This window comes from Lepisma saccharinum, chromosome 13 (genome assembly GCF_977018435.1).
Source record: "Lepisma saccharinum chromosome 13, izLepSacc3.1, whole genome shotgun sequence".
NCBI classification, from domain to species: Eukaryota; Metazoa; Arthropoda; class Insecta; order Zygentoma; family Lepismatidae; genus Lepisma; species Lepisma saccharinum.
This window is the reverse complement of record NC_139241.1, coordinates 72,069,451-72,085,288: the sequence shown is the minus strand read 5'-3', so window position 1 is coordinate 72,085,288 and position 15,838 is coordinate 72,069,451. Positions and strand designations below refer to the sequence as shown.

At 38.6% G+C, this 15,838-nt stretch overlaps 1 protein-coding gene across 1 annotated transcript in view; it reads right to left on the bottom strand.

Moving 5' to 3' along the window:
- Positions 1-396: 396 nt before the first annotated feature.
- LOC145997029 (RYamide receptor-like) overlaps positions 397-15,838 on the bottom strand; it is a 435,120-nt gene continuing 419,678 nt past the window's right edge. Inside the window, exons 5-6 of the mRNA XM_083133649.1 lie at positions 10,773-10,863; positions 397-1,131 (exon numbers count right to left, since the gene is read on the bottom strand). Coding sequence (XP_082989775.1) covers positions 874-1,131; positions 10,773-10,863 — 349 coding nt within the window. The 3' untranslated portion in view covers positions 397-873. The remainder of the gene's footprint in view (positions 1,132-10,772; positions 10,864-15,838) is intronic.

The following is a 15,838-nucleotide window of genomic DNA, read 5'->3' as shown; positions in this document are numbered from 1 at the left end:
GGATAGCACGCCTGCCTTAGATGTTTAAACAGTTTTGAACCTCGGCCAGTCCCTCATCAATATTTCGAGAAGCTCAGATAGGCGAATCGGGATTTAAACTACATTTGAAACTATGCAATGTGCCTGCATATATTGAATCAGAGATATCTTGATCATCCTCATCCATGAAAAACAATTGATTAATTTAGTTTATTGTAAGTTGCTTTCTGTTACTTTTGGCTAAACGCGAAGGAAAGGATGAGTGATGGTATGATAAAATTGATGAAGGAACACTGACAAAGAACACACATGCCCAGGCCGGTATTCGAACCCGGGACTCGTGGCGTTGTAGCGCCCTGTGTTAAGCACAAAGGTCGACTCCACGGATAACAGAATGGTATTGAGACACACGCACCTAGGCCGAGAATGTATTGAGTTTACAAGGTATAATAAGCAGGAGATCACGTTACTTTCACCGTGGAAGACGAAGTGATTGAATGAACATTGTCAGGAACAATTTGGTAACATAAAATACGCGTGCATGCGTGCGCCGAATCAGAGTCCGATCTTATGAAGCACATACACCAGAGAGTAAGGTCGCGTTGCAGCAAAGAATGTTCAATAAAAAACGAACTGTTATATTTTCCCCTCATACGCAGTCCGCATGTATAGATGTCTTCAAGGTCACCCGAAAACGGATGTGACGTAATGAAATATAGCTCAGGATGTGGCTATACGCTGGCCCACCTACTACTGTCCTTGTATCCCTTCGCCGGTCGTTCCCCTGCGTGTGACCGTTCCAGGAGGAGCAACACTTCACGAAGTTTCCACAAACGTCACGTGCCTGCTGGCAGAAGATTGGTCGCTACTCGAGCGTCGCGTGGGAGCAATCTGCTACATCGCCACCTCCGACAGGAGCTCCTGGTCTTTATGCTGGTGGTGGACGTGGTTGACTCGCAAGGGATCACGGACAGGAATGCTCCTATAGATAGATCCGTGGACTGTCCCGTTGCATGACCTCCTCCAGTCGTAAGACCTGATCGAGGCTTGGGAGCGAGTCTTCTCGATTTCGCTCATTTCTGTGGTTGGACTGGACGACCACTGGCGGGAACAGTACAAGAAACGTTGCTTAAATTCCCGTTTGAACTTCTCCTACAAAGAAGGAAGAGATGGTTAGTTTACCAAGTACAGAAATATACGACACTAAAAACCAGTGTTAAATAGAATACAAGAGAATCAACCCCACTACTTGCATCTACTGTTATTGGACCAATGAGCTAAAGAAATCAAATCTTAAAGGCAAATAACTACATAATAGAGTATTACGTTAAGATATGAGATCAACTGAACTTGAAAAATGAAGCTAGCGACATATCGTAAAACATGCATGCTTACGCAGCTACATGTGTGAGAAGAGTACAGAATTACACAAGTATGTCCACAGTAGAGTAAAAGTAGGATACCGATGACAGAGAAAGGGGTAAATGTAGGATCAGAACATAGAAATTTCTCAAGGAATGTATAGACTGACTAGTAATTGAGCCAGCATTCTCATTCCATGAGAAATATCCTATCTATATCCTTGTTCTCTTTGTCATCAGTAGCAATACGATTGTACCCTCTCACTGCTGTAGCTATGTCAAATGTGTTTCCAGCCACGTGTCTGCAGGAACACATTCAGTGGATCTCACTTTCGCCCCAAAAAACTGATCACTTAATTTTTTTGTTAAATGGAAAGTCTCATTTATTGACTTCAAAAATAAAATACTACTACTATGTTCTAGAGAAATAGAAGAAGCTAATATTACTATAAGGAAATTAAGAATATATTATAAAGTTCAGGAAATTGGAAAACAAGATTAATATGCACACACAGACGATAGATACTAATAATATCGTAAAACGTAAGTAAAGGCTGAAGTTCACTAGAAAGAAAACAGAAAAGAACAAAGCTATGTAATGACACAAGAAGCTTTAAGGGGTACTAAATTCAGGGGAAACTGAACAAGAAAAAAGAAGACAGAAGTAAAGAAATAATATTAGCAGAAATTAAAATGGGAGACGGTATATTTGAACTGATAAATTAAAGCGCCAGCTCACTAGTAGATAAAAGAAAATGACAATAATATTATTATAAATATGTACTGTCACTAGATGATTTACTGATAAAGCAAGTGGCTAGAAATGATATATTAAAGCAGGAGAGGGCAGGGAAATATATGTTAAGGAAATATGTTAAGGAAAAGGTACAATGAAGATTAAGTAGTTTAGAATTTTAAAGAGAAATCGAATAAAATGTGTAAATGTTGTACGTAGAAAACAACCCAGTGAGAAGTATTGTAGGGATTGAAGATGAAGAAACAAAAGATAAAGACTGAAGAAATAGTTATGGAAGGAAGATTAAAGGGAAAGCATGAAAATTGATGAAATGGAAACCAACAATCAGGTAGGCTACAGAAACACTGATGGGAAGATACAAGAATAATGAAGATAAGTTGGTATTCGTAACTATAATTAATTCTATGTATGCCATTTGTAATGAACTATGGTTAAGAACTATATGGTTAATAGTCCACACTAGTTAGCATTATACTGTTAGTATCCATAATTACGATAATTAATGCTACGTATGCCATCTACAATGAACTATCTTCAAGAACCGCATTGTTAATACTCTACAGTAATATGTGAACACAACATATCTACAATGCGAGCAAGCAAAATATACGTGTACATTATCAAATAAATCGTGCCATGATACAACTCGTACTAGAGAAATTCAAACGAGAAAGATTGCATGGAATAGGGAATATAAAAGCAGCTTCAATTTTTTTACTTGATTTCGAAGAGAAGGCGAGGTGTTCTCAATTTCTATGTCTTCCAATCTTTCTCTCTCACTCCCTCTCTCTCTCTCTCTCTCTCTCTCTCGTGATATGAGACGCTTTTTTATCTCTGAGCACGTTTCTCTGTTTCCCTTTTCTTCTCTTTCTCTGCGATGTTTTATTTGCTTCAACGATCTCTCTCTGTAGGTTTTACTGCGCTTCGTTAGCTTGGGTACCTCTCTCTCTTTCTCTTCTTGTCCTCCTCTCTGTTCGATACTCCGACAGCTTTTATCCACATTTCGTTACTCTATTTTCTCTCTCTTTCTATATTTCCCATCACTCTCCGAGATACTTTGTTATCTTTATCCGCATCTTCTCCCGTCTTTTTCTACGTCGCTCACATTCTTGTACTCCGGGATGTTCCATTAGTTTCGTGCTTGTCTCTCTCCTCCTTACTGCATATGTGGTATTCCGTTAATTTTTAATCTGTCAGTCACTCATCGCCTCTCTCTATCTCTTTCTGTCTGTGTGCAACCTGATTCGTTATGATTCCCTCCCGTATCCTACACCCTACCCTTTCCCCTCTCTTTCAAAACACCGCACCGTGCGTGTGAAAATAGCCCTTGCAGTAATGGAAACTCATAACAACTCTTTGTTGATATTGCGGGCAAATTCAAATTGGATTTCGGAGCAAAAGAGGGCTAGTACGAAGAAATCCCAATGTCCACCAAAGTTCTGCCGTTACAAATAATGCTCATTGGCTCTCTGCCATCTAATTACATTAATTATCCTGTGCATTAGTGCCAATTAAATGGCCGTTAATTGAAAACATGATTTGGCATTGATTAAGTCTCCAAAAACCACACACACGAATCACACTCGTCAATGTGCATTTCATCACGTTGTTGGTCTGAATGTTATTATTGAGGTGTATCCGGGTAGGATAACATTTTGCAGAAACTCTGTTAGCAAAGTAATCAAACTGTATGCAACAAAAACACAAACCGCTCAAAGAGATTACTGTATGCTTCTATTCACTATGCAACTAAAACTCTATGCAGGTTATATTTAGATTCATTAGTACAGTTAGCGAACTATCTGTGAGCTCTTGCAAAACTTCCAGGAAAACTGTGTAAAGTATTAAATTAGCATGTTTGAAAAGTCAGTAAGTCAACTTGCAAACCGCACTCGGATATTTGACAAAAAGTTTCTTAAAGTTAGTTTCAAGACTGCTTTTTTTCTCAGGTTGGCTAATCTGGGTTTGATTTCGTCGGAGACACCCCTCGGATATTCCATGCAACCAAACTCAATAAAAATCTGCTTGCATGCTCGTGTTCTCTTTTTCGGAAGTTACGCCTCCCCTGTGACGTAGTGATAACACCGTCGCCTTGTTATCAAGACGTATGATCCCTGGTTGAGACTCAGTCCAAAGCGGTTCGGATTCCACTTTAAACTGTAGGTCCAGTGCCTATTATTCTCTCTGAGAATAAAATGAATTACAACTAACTTTCTCCTTCGAATCTTGAAAATCCAATGCAGCCTGCTCGAAAATTCTGTACTTGCAAACTCAACGAATTCTGCTTGCAGACTCCACAAATCCTGCTAAGAGACTCCACAACTTCTGCTTAGAGTCTCCACAACTTCTGCTTAGAGACTCCAAGAATTCTGCTTAGAGTTTACAAGAATTCTGCTTAGAGTCTCCAAGAATTCTGCTTGCAAACGCTACGAATTCTTCTTGCAAACTCCATGAATTCTGATTGCAAACTCCATGAATTTTGCTTGAAGTATAAAACTGCATTGAAACTCATGTAGACTACTTGCAAATTCGATGGTGTTTGCTTGCAAATCGAGCATAATTTGTTGAAACACTTGTGCTGAGACGCCCCGAATTTGATTAATTATAGTTGATATTTGCAAACTCCACGAATTCGGTTTGTAAATTCAAATTGCTTCGAAATCTTTCGATCTCCGCCTAGTCTGTTTGTTGTTTTTGAATTACGTTATTTAAGTCGCATTTAGCCACTTTTGTCTAATCGTTACGATGAGGATGAGTGATGATATTATCAAATTAATGAAAAACACTAACAAATAACATCCATGCCCAGGCCAGGATTCGAACCCTAGTCTTTTAGGAAAACCAGTAGAATATGTTCAGACACTTGTGCTAACCGGTTTTTAAACTGCATGTTGTCTACTTGGAAACTCTACAAATTGTTCTTGCAAACTCTACAATTTTTTCTTAAAAACTCCATGAATTCTACTTGCAGATTGAAACTGTTTTGAAAGTCATGCAAACTGCTTGCCAACTCCATAAGACTGCTTTCATTCTTCATTTCGCCTAATCACGAGAGACACATTTAGACCTTTCCGAATTGAATAGTGGTGCCGATATGACCTTATGCTCGACGTTTCAATCCATTTCTTACCTCTCGTCGCTCATGTAGTTGTTCGATGATCGATATCTGTTCTATAAACTTAGATTTATGTTCTGCTCATTATAATTCGTAGATTCTTGCATACTTCAAGCAGAAATCTGTGTATATTTGTCGGAGGTCTTCATTAACCCCATTCCATCATGGTTGTTAACAGACCTTCGTAACATTCTTCTCTTCAGAGAATCCCCCCATAATTAAGAACAGACTAATGGTGAAGACATAATTTTCTAGAGGATTGTCTTCCAATTAGACATCTGGGTTTTAGATGGTCCATTAACAAACAGCAGGCACTTTGAATCTCTTCGGAAGTTCCGTGCAGTTCGAAAGAAAGAAGATCAGACGAAGATGCATTTCTTAAAAAAAAAAAAGAAGAAGAAGAAGAAGAAGAAGAAAAGTTTTCTTCCAAACTACCCGATAAGTAGTGGAAGAGGCTGAGTTACAACTTCCATCCTCTGAAAGATACTCCTATGCGTTAATGGTTTAAGAAGCTTTATTACTTAGCCTTAGGGAGATAGTTTCAAAGAACGTACCGAGGATTTTAAGATAAAGAGCGTAATTTCGGTTTAGACTGTGGTCAGTAGCGCAACAAGTCCCATGGCAATCCAAGATCGAATAATGTTTAAGCCATTTCATAGGTAACATTCAGTTAAAATAAAGGTAAAACAAATTAACACGAAGTAACATCCACACCCATTCCAATGCTACTCATTAGACTATCATTTTTTCTTACATTCAAGAACATAAGAGGCACCACAGTTGTGTCTCGGTCCCGAATGTTCATATACAAAGAAAATCAGTTTTTTCATTAAATTTCACACAAAATCTCATCGAGGTTGAAGCATCGTAAATCATAACAAAATCTAAGAAGTTTGATCAATTGAATTACCACTTACAAAAGCAATTACACTCATGAACAGACACCAACAAAAATTAGATTTCTAATATTTTGCTGATAGGACAGTACATTGAAATTGCACGAATATGTGAGTGTGTTCGCCTGCGCGCATGTGTGGGGGGTTGGTGCGTGGAAAGCGGCCTTATTTGTGAAAATGCTATAGCAATATTGGATTTAAACGATTGTAATGGAGAATGCAGTTATCTATTTGATCTAAATCCTCCGAATGACTGTTCGATATTAGATTCTTAAGATCCAATATTGTTTGTACCTAGTATCCAGTCTCGTACGTGGGGAGTTGATGGGAGAGAAATACCCATACTTTATCCAAGCCCTCTCAAAAAATGAGAACAGAATGTTAAAAGAAGAAGTTAGTTTGCGTAAAACATTATTAGGAAAAAATCGTATGGAGTATCTGTGTATAAGCAATAAAAATAAACTTCATGTGACTTGTACAGCAATAGTTGATTTTCGAGCGAAACTAGAAAGATATATATTTCTGTGCAAAGTGATAATAATAGGAATTTTACAAGGTTGCAATACTTCCTTCTGCTTGTTCGGCGTCCTCTTCGGCTCACGGTCCAGAACAACGGCCGGCTTCTTTATACAACAGTTTTGTCCGATGTCGATCAAACTGTACCTTCGACAAATATTGTGTATAAAGGAAGCGAACTGCACCTTGGGCAAAAATGGTGTATAAAGAAGAGAATCGGAGTACTACTAAGCGAGGTGGGTGTATCTCTGGTCTGGCAACAGAGGCGCTAGTGTCGCACGTTTAAATCCCTTGGAAGTTTGTGGTTCGCATACTTTCCGAGGGCACAGATATCGTGTCGCTGGAGTACCAGCTAGATATAAGTGACGTGACTGAGCTGTTGCCATTATTTATTTATCAAACTTTATGAGAAAAACATCTTGAAGAAATGAGCAGGATTCGATTGTATGAAGCAAGGTTCTTCTCGGTCCTCTGGCAGGTTAAGTGCATTTAGGAAACAGCTACTATTGGCCGTTGCCATAAGTCACGCCCGCAGTTGCTTTTTCCATGTGGGTATTGTAAAAATCCCACCCCATCCCCTCCTTAGCTACGGCTTTTACATCCACAATACCTGGGAAAGTCTTCTCGTCCACAAAGATGATCAAGTGAATCAGTTGAAATTTCGCTGTTCAAAGAAGCATATTACGACTGTACTCATTCGTGCTGTATTAACTAGTACGTTCAACGAAAACAGTTTGGTCAAACTGTCAATTAATATTTGGCTTGTGTCAATGCACACTTCAAATTCTCCAACTCGATTGTTCACAAAGCCACATCACATCAGCAAAGTGGAAAAATATATGCATTTACCTATTTCATTTGCACTGGTGCTGCAGTGCACAACCCTACAGCCATACCATCACAAGAGACTCAGCTTCTCGAACATGCGCTCCAATGACGTCATCACAGCTGACATGGTTACGAAGTAGAGATGGGAAATTCAGTTCTTTCCGTCAGCTGTCACGTCTGCTTTTTTTAAACAGAAAAAATGTCTCGTCGGTGAAGTACATTTAAATTCAGAAATTAGACATTGCGGTTCAGGGAAATCTGGATAAAAAACTTTTAGTTTTGATGTCATGATGGAAGGTTGTCTTCAAATTATGCTACATTATTAGTAATATACGCTACGACAACAGGATAATTTCTTGGTACATGTAATCAGGGAAATGTCATATAATATCCTTTGTTCAAAACGTATTACGTTTCACAGAACTGTAACAATCACGTGCAGGGTGCGTAATCATGGAGGGACAGGGGGGATTTCCCCCCACCAACAATCTTTCCCTCTTAAAATCCCCCCACCAAAACTTTCAAGGGGAAGAGTTTTTGTTAAAACAACAAAATATAGCAAAAAATAGGTTTTGACTTCAAATTTACTTTACTAAAGATAATATCGAAAACACACACAAAGTAGCGTGGTTATGAATGTTGAATGCTTTCTTTCTCTCAAGAGATCATTAACAGATCTATACCAATAACAATAGATGTAAATCAAGAATACAAGACAGAAATAACTATGAAATCTAATTGATATACTGTATATTAATATAAAGCAAAAACTAATCAAAACTTATACATAATAAAAACCATTTAAACTCCTTCGAAATTTATTAACATCTTTAACCAGTTAGGAAAGGAAGTAGTTTGAGACTTTTTAAATATCTGATAGGTATACAAGTAAAAAATTATAATTCCTTTATATGTATATAATAATAATAATAATAATAGTAATAATAATAATAATGTATTCTTAATTATTTAGTAATTTCCTCTTACATTTAATAATATTATGAATATGTATATCATAAAAATGTGTGTAGATTAAGATCCCCCCCTCCCAGTCTTCACGTGACTTGCGAGGAATTCCATTGGTCAGCTCATGAAAACGGTTGACGTATTGGAATTGCAAGAACCATATTTTACAAACTTGCATTCCTACAAACGCACCAACTCGCCTACAACTAAAGGATAAGATTGTAAATACATGTGAGATTTACAACCCTTACAAGCATTTCAGAAGCAGACCATAGCGTTTAATAACTCGCGAAACCCCAAATTGATCGCTCGAAATAGATATTTCTACAAAATATTCTGTATTATGAAGCCCGTCCGTTAAGATATCTTACAATACTTTTCGTTTCTCGGTTATTCGTTACAGAAAATTGAAGAACTTGATAAAGGACTCAAGACAGACATAACTAACTCTCTAGCCTTCTTAAACCCGAAGGTATGTGGCTTCAGCAACACAAGCGTTCCATCAGTCCCTATCCTGGGCAAGATAAATCCAATCTTTTCCATCCTTACCGATTTCCTTTCAACGTTTTCCATATTTTCCCTCCATCTTCGTCTTGGCCTTCCTACAGGTCTCTTATAATCAGGGCTCAAGACGGAGTGATATATATATATACCTAGGTATATATATATATATATATCAAAATGCTAATTGGAGAGTAGGGAACAACTACGAATGAACCGCATGGTCATAATTCGATGGTTTCTAACTGGTGCCATGTTAATCTGTATTTTGCAATCAATAGCTGTAATGAAGGAGTTTTGAAATAGCAAATTTCATTGCCAAAGTGAAATTTTGGTGGAATATTGTATAGGTTGGCAACACTGACAGTTCAGAATTTTGCCCACACACGCCATAGAATCGCATGAAAAATCACAAGCCCCATTTGAGAGGAAAATTATGATTTCTGCTGGTTCTGTATTTGTTTACAAGGTACTTGTTAGTAGAACGGTGGGCAATTTTCTGAATTGTGCCTAAGCTGTGCATTGTATCTCATCTATGCACTAAGTGAAAGGGTTCGAATTCTATATCTTGTCATGTCGTCCGTCCCCGCTTGATTATTGTATCGAGGGGATTACCCATGGGAAATCATGGAGAATGCGTTGGTCGTTATGTTCCGCAAGCTTGTCGTCGCAAAACTAACCACTGTCGCGATTCGTTCGGCATTTGTTCTCCTGGGAGCCCAGGGCGAAGGGGGAGCCTAGGGGCCAATGCCTTCTTAGTACGGTCGAGTATGCGCTAAATGCTCCAGAGAATTTAACTTCAGAACACACTAGGTACCTACGGATGCGTGGAAAACCATGTTAAAGTTGATGCTGTCCACCTTCGGGACGAGGGGGCAATGTACCCCGCACAACCGCGGCAAACGTTCATCGTACGGACGTTAACTTTTTCTCAAGTCATACTTTCAAAAAGACACAGGTGTGTTATTCTAATTAAAAAAAAAATCATAGCTACAGTTTCGGTATCCCTACTTGCATGAATCCTGTTTCGACCGTGTTGACAATTGGTCGATATTCGGTTGTTTGGGAATTATTTCTTTTACGTGGTTGGCATCACTGCTGAAGGTTACTTCGAACGCTCGCTCGAATTCGTCAGTTGTGGCGCCATGGCTGATGTGAGCGGACGTAGTTACAGTACAGAGGAATGGCTCGGCTAGTGACGTGTGTGTAGATGAACGAACAACAACACACGAGAAAATGATGTACTGTGACGTAATGTAAAGTTTGCCAGTACGTACGTTGTAATGTCAATAAGTAGATACACACGCTATAAGGAATAAATATGTTATATATACAGGATGCCCCGTAAGTATGGACCCATAGGTGAAAAATATATAGAATTACATAGTTATAGACGAAATCTTCCATCCTGTAACACTTTATGTATCACAGTCGCAGATATTTGCTGACACACTTGCGCAGTGCGTTCTTTAAGGAGGAGAATGCCGTGAATTTTGACCTTGTGCACCACCAAATTGAGCAGAGTTAGATCTAGGTCCCTTGGAGGCCTCTACAGTCCAATAAGAATGAAACTGTGTTACGTTATGTCGCACTGTAACTCAGAGGGGCGCCATCCTGTACAAAACTTCTATAGCTCCAGAATTACGGGACATCCTGTATATCTAGGGGTAATGTGTACTATGTAATATAATCTAGAGGTACGGACACTTCTCGGGCATCCTGTAGTCTTGTATATAATGGAAAGAGATAACACTGGAACACATTTACAAGAGTAGAAATCCAGATGAGTCTTTGACTGAGAACTTGTTCCCACTAAACTACATAAATAACAAATATTTGCGAAAAGTACTTACGTTGTATATCCCATAAATGAAAGGATTGTAGCAGCTGTTGCTCATGGCCAACCAGTCACAGCAAAACCAAATTATGTTGATGTACTTGTACCTGAAACACAAACAGCGAAAAGTTAATTAACGTATTGATGGTAATGTAATCTCATTTACACGTTACAAAGGGAAATTTAACGCCTGCCAATCAGAAAGCTAGTATGTGGAAGACTATCAAGAACAAATGAGTGTAGCTTTGAACGAACAACACTCTCATACACTTGGTTCTAAAGGGTTTAGTTGTGGAATTTTTCATAGGTGAAGAGCCATATTTTAAAGTACATAAGACAATAGGCCTGCAAACATAGAAACTCCTTTAAATTGTAATTAGCGCCTGCATCATTATTCATATTTTATATATTTTTGTTTAGATTCAATCATAATTCCAAAAAACATGTTCCCATAAGAAACATGCACTTTTGAAACTTGAAAAGTGGCATGTTTTTTTTTTGTAATGCGATTCCACTTTCTTTAACAACTACTTTATATTCTTCAATTTTATCTAAACTTAATCCAAACTATCTTTACAAATTGCTGTTCGTACAAAAAGTACAGTTTTGTGACCTAGCAGAAGCAACATTCGTTCATAAATTTCAAATCAGAGTTGTTAAAGGTCCAGGAATTTTAAATAAGTTCAATTCCGGTCCAGGAGAGAAAATCAGAAAGCGTAAGTGGGTTATGGACCGTAAAGAACATTTTTGTCTGTAAAGCATTTCTTCTATTTACTTGAGAAATCCTGAATACAGAGAGAATCCATTTTATATTAGGATATCAACAGAGAAAAATAGAAAAATAACAAATGAGAAGCACGCACACATATGTAACAAGAATAAAATATAATAATAATAATAATAATAATAATAATAATAATAAGACAATAACTAGGGTATAACAAATATTAATTTCTCTTCAGCTGCTTGATGCACGCATTTCTGAAAGCCTGCTTAGATAGATGGAAGCCTGGAGGATCATTTAGTGTATTGTACCTTGTTTGTAGCCTATAGAGAAATGGCATTTGTTCTAGGGATAGCCTTGAGGCTTTTGTGTAAAAGAAGTTGTTGCATTTGCTGTTGGTACGTGGGATCCGTATGTGAAGATGTGGCAAGAGTTCGTTAGTGAAAAGTTGTCCATTCATGATTTTGAAAAGAAATGTTAGATCTGAAACTTGACGGCGAAGGGACGGATCGTGAATTTGAAGATTGGATAGAATTTCATGTTTGGAAAAGTTTGCAAGTGCTGGACATCTATGTTTGACGATTCTGATAAAGAAATTTACCACTTTGTTTGTTCTCTTTATATTGCTATCACAGGCCATAGACCAAATACAGGAACCATATTCAAGAATAGGTACTACGCACGATGTAAAGTAGGTTTTGAGGGCAGAAACATGTGTGATATCTGTAAATCTGTAAATTAGCCCAAGGGTTTTCATGGCTCTCGAAGTTATGTAATCTATATGGGGTCTGAAACTGAGTTTGCTGTCGAAAATGACTCCAAGATCTTTGTGCTGTTGTACGAACGGGATGATTTTGTTGCATAATCTATAGGATGGTGCTGTAATTGGATTTGAGGGTAAACCTCATAAAAACAGATTTCTAGGGATTTATTTTCAGATTCCAGTCTTGGCACCAGCGTTCAATGTGTGCGAGATTGTCGTGCATGGAACATGTGTCTTCAACTGAAGCGATGTTTCTAAATAACTTACAGTCATCAGCATACAATAAAATCGAGCATTCTGGAGAAATATATTCATGTATATCGTCCATGAAAAGAGTGAAACACAGGGGCCCTAGAGAACTTCCTTGAGGCACACCGGAAACTACAGGGAGCCATGACGAAGAGCAACCAGATATGATAACCTTTTGCTTTCTATTGTGCAAATAAGAAGAGAGTAATTTAAGGAGAGGTCCGTGAATGTTGAATCTGTTTGAAAGTTTATGGATGAGTTGTGTATGAGGGACAAAGTCAAAGGCTTTAGAAATTCAATTCAATCCAGGAATCTTTTTTCCTCATCGATTTAAATACGATCCAAGTTTTAAATGAAGCAATACGTAACTTGGACCGAATTTAAATTGTGGGAGAAAAAAGGTCCCGGTTCTTACGGAACCCTATAGAACAAATTAGAATCTATGGGTTCCTGCCCCTTCAACAACCCTGTCTCAAAACCACAAATCCATCGTAGGAAGAGGCTTTGCAATGGACCCTGTCTTTCCTCACCCCAGGGGAAGCCGCGGATGAATGCATCGGACCCGATCAAACGACAAGATTGTGCCTGACATGTCCACACCATCCCACCTTTCGCTCCAGGGACTGCGTTACTGTACATTAGCTGCGGTTTCAAAAAGAGGAAATGTTCTGTAGCATGCAGCTCTCCATCCCAGTACCTGTGATGTACTTAATTATGTGTTTCTGGTAGAGAAGAAGATCAGTGTGATGATTTTTAAATTTAAATCGATTTTTTTAAAAAAGCACGCTTAAAATTGTTTGTGTGGTTTTTGGCACCATATACATAGATATATGTGTTTTTATGCAAAGGCTTTTTTCTAGTAAAGGGCCCTGTAAAATATTTGAACAGTTTGATTCAAGCAAATAAAAAAAATATATGTAAATATACAGTTTTCTGTTTCTAATACTGTATATACATATGAACCTACTATGGAAATGTTTGTTGAGTATGTTAGTGAAACTATAATATTTTCAGTAACTTTTCTTCCAGTGAAAATAATACATTCTGGATGTACTCTATAATTGTAACTTAAAATATTTTTATAGTCTTTGTAGCTGAATTTTGGCAATTCTTTTGGTACCAGTTTCATAGATCGGAGACACATTAAAATAGGATATTTTGTTTCGCATGGTTCGTACTTACCAATTGTGTATTGCGGAACATAGTTCAAGGTGCTATGTAACGACCCTGCGTGGTCATCACATTTAGCTATCCTGCGTGATAGCCATATTCTTTAATATATAATTATTAATGCTTGAGAAATGCCCTGCGAGGCTTACGCTTTTGATTTATCTTTTATCTAATTTTGAGTGCATTGTTGTTAAGCATGAAGCATATATTGTTATGGCACACACGTTTTGGTTAAAGAAAGCATGCTAAATACCCTGCGTGGTTTACGCATTCAGTTATCTTTTGTGCAGTAATTGTTGTTTAATTTGTAACTTGCATTGTTGAATCTCTTTATCTTATAATTTCTTTAATGTAACGTGTTCAGTTTAGCACACAAGTGTTAAGTTTATATCGCCACATGCTAGTGGTTTTTACAATGCTAAACTTGATATTTTATAACGCACGAGTTGCATCTCGTGAATTTGAAGGGAGTTTGCAACGCTGCAGCCGGCTTAGTTCCGATCTTCTCCACCCGCCTCAGTGCTGCCACCAAACAGTATATAAACAAAGCAGCGAGGCCCGGAGCTCAGTCGACTGCCAGATGCCGACTGCGAAAGACCTGGTTCCCAGATCTAGTCTGGAAGTTTACCCTACCAGGATCCAATAGCTTCCTTGAGAAGGAAGGAGGAGGATAAGAAAAGCAGATTCCCTACCTACCTGGTCTGCTCCATAAGAGCTTGGTGTGCTAACCTTGGGTCGTGGCGGCCCAAGCCCAAGTCTCCTGGGTGCTTCCAGACCTTCCCTTTTGTACCTTGCCGTCTCTTGCTACTGACTGGACATACCAAGGGACCGAACCGTTCCCTTGTCGTAGCTGGATTGACTTTGCGGCGTCCTTTCATACCAACACCTTTGTGAAACCGCGGGCTCTTGGCCCGTCCCTCGCTATTGATTGGACGCTTTCGCATGTTGTCCCCAGGCGGCGTGGCATGTGACGACTACCAAGGTCCCCCCCCTAAATTAGATAAGAATACTAATACTGCCCAGGTACCTCACTGAGGAGGATTTAAGAGCGTATGTGCTAAACAGGTTATTTACATGCGTGTATAAATATAAATAAACATTTACTAGTTGACCTTTGACCTTTCAATATTAAACCCCGCAAGCCCTGAGATACTTTGAGTCCATGTCTTTGGCTGGCTACAAGCTAGCATATATGGGTACACTTTTGCACCGCTCCGTGGTGTAGTGTGCAGTGCTCCGGCGCGCGGACGTTGCAGCTATTATGCTTTTTACACGAAAAGAAACACAATTTTTCACGAAGAAAGTAATTTCTTTGACTCCTTTTTTCGCTTCCATAACACAGAATATGGAGGGTAAATCTTGACTACCGTAGTGGGCATGCAGTGTTTCCAACATCCTTCACCGAAAAATACCTACTATCGTGTTCGTCACTTGTGCAAATTGTACATTATGCACAGGTAGCTGACGGATAGCCCCACGAACCATTCACGGATAGCCCAACGAACCATTCACGGATAGCTCCACGAACCATTATGCACGGTAGCTGACCGATAGCCCCACGAACCATTCACGGATAGCCCCACGAACCATTTCCGATAAGGTTGGGTTAGATTTGGTTACGTTAGGCAAGCATAGTAAAAAAAAGGGGGCTTTGAAACACTGACAGGGGCTTACGTCATCAAAAGTACGCAGCATCCGGTTGTCGCAGCGCAAGCAAATGAAAGCAATGGTAATTGTGCGTCGGTGAGATATTTCTTTTGAAAAATACATGATTTCCCGGTCAAATATGTTCCACGATGAAAGAAAATACCTCGACGAACATTGTAAACCTTGAAGAAACATCTACCTCATTTCATTTCTATAATGAATTGTTGTTCTATCTGGTAGCACTGACACTCTCAAAGCAAAGTTCCTGTTGCTTGGAATTGTTCTATCTGAAATTTCAGTAATTAACTACATCATACCTAACCAAACAACTAGAATGTTTAGAGAGGCTTCAATATATAAGCGTTTGCAATGATACAAACTTTCAACGCATTGATGACAAAGGTTCAATAAATATATCATGTTAAACTTTAAAGGTCTTTCATGAAAATATGAACATAGAGCGTTTACATTCACACTGGACGAAGTGTTGAAGGAAACAAACATTCCTAGTCTCAAACCTTGGTTCTTG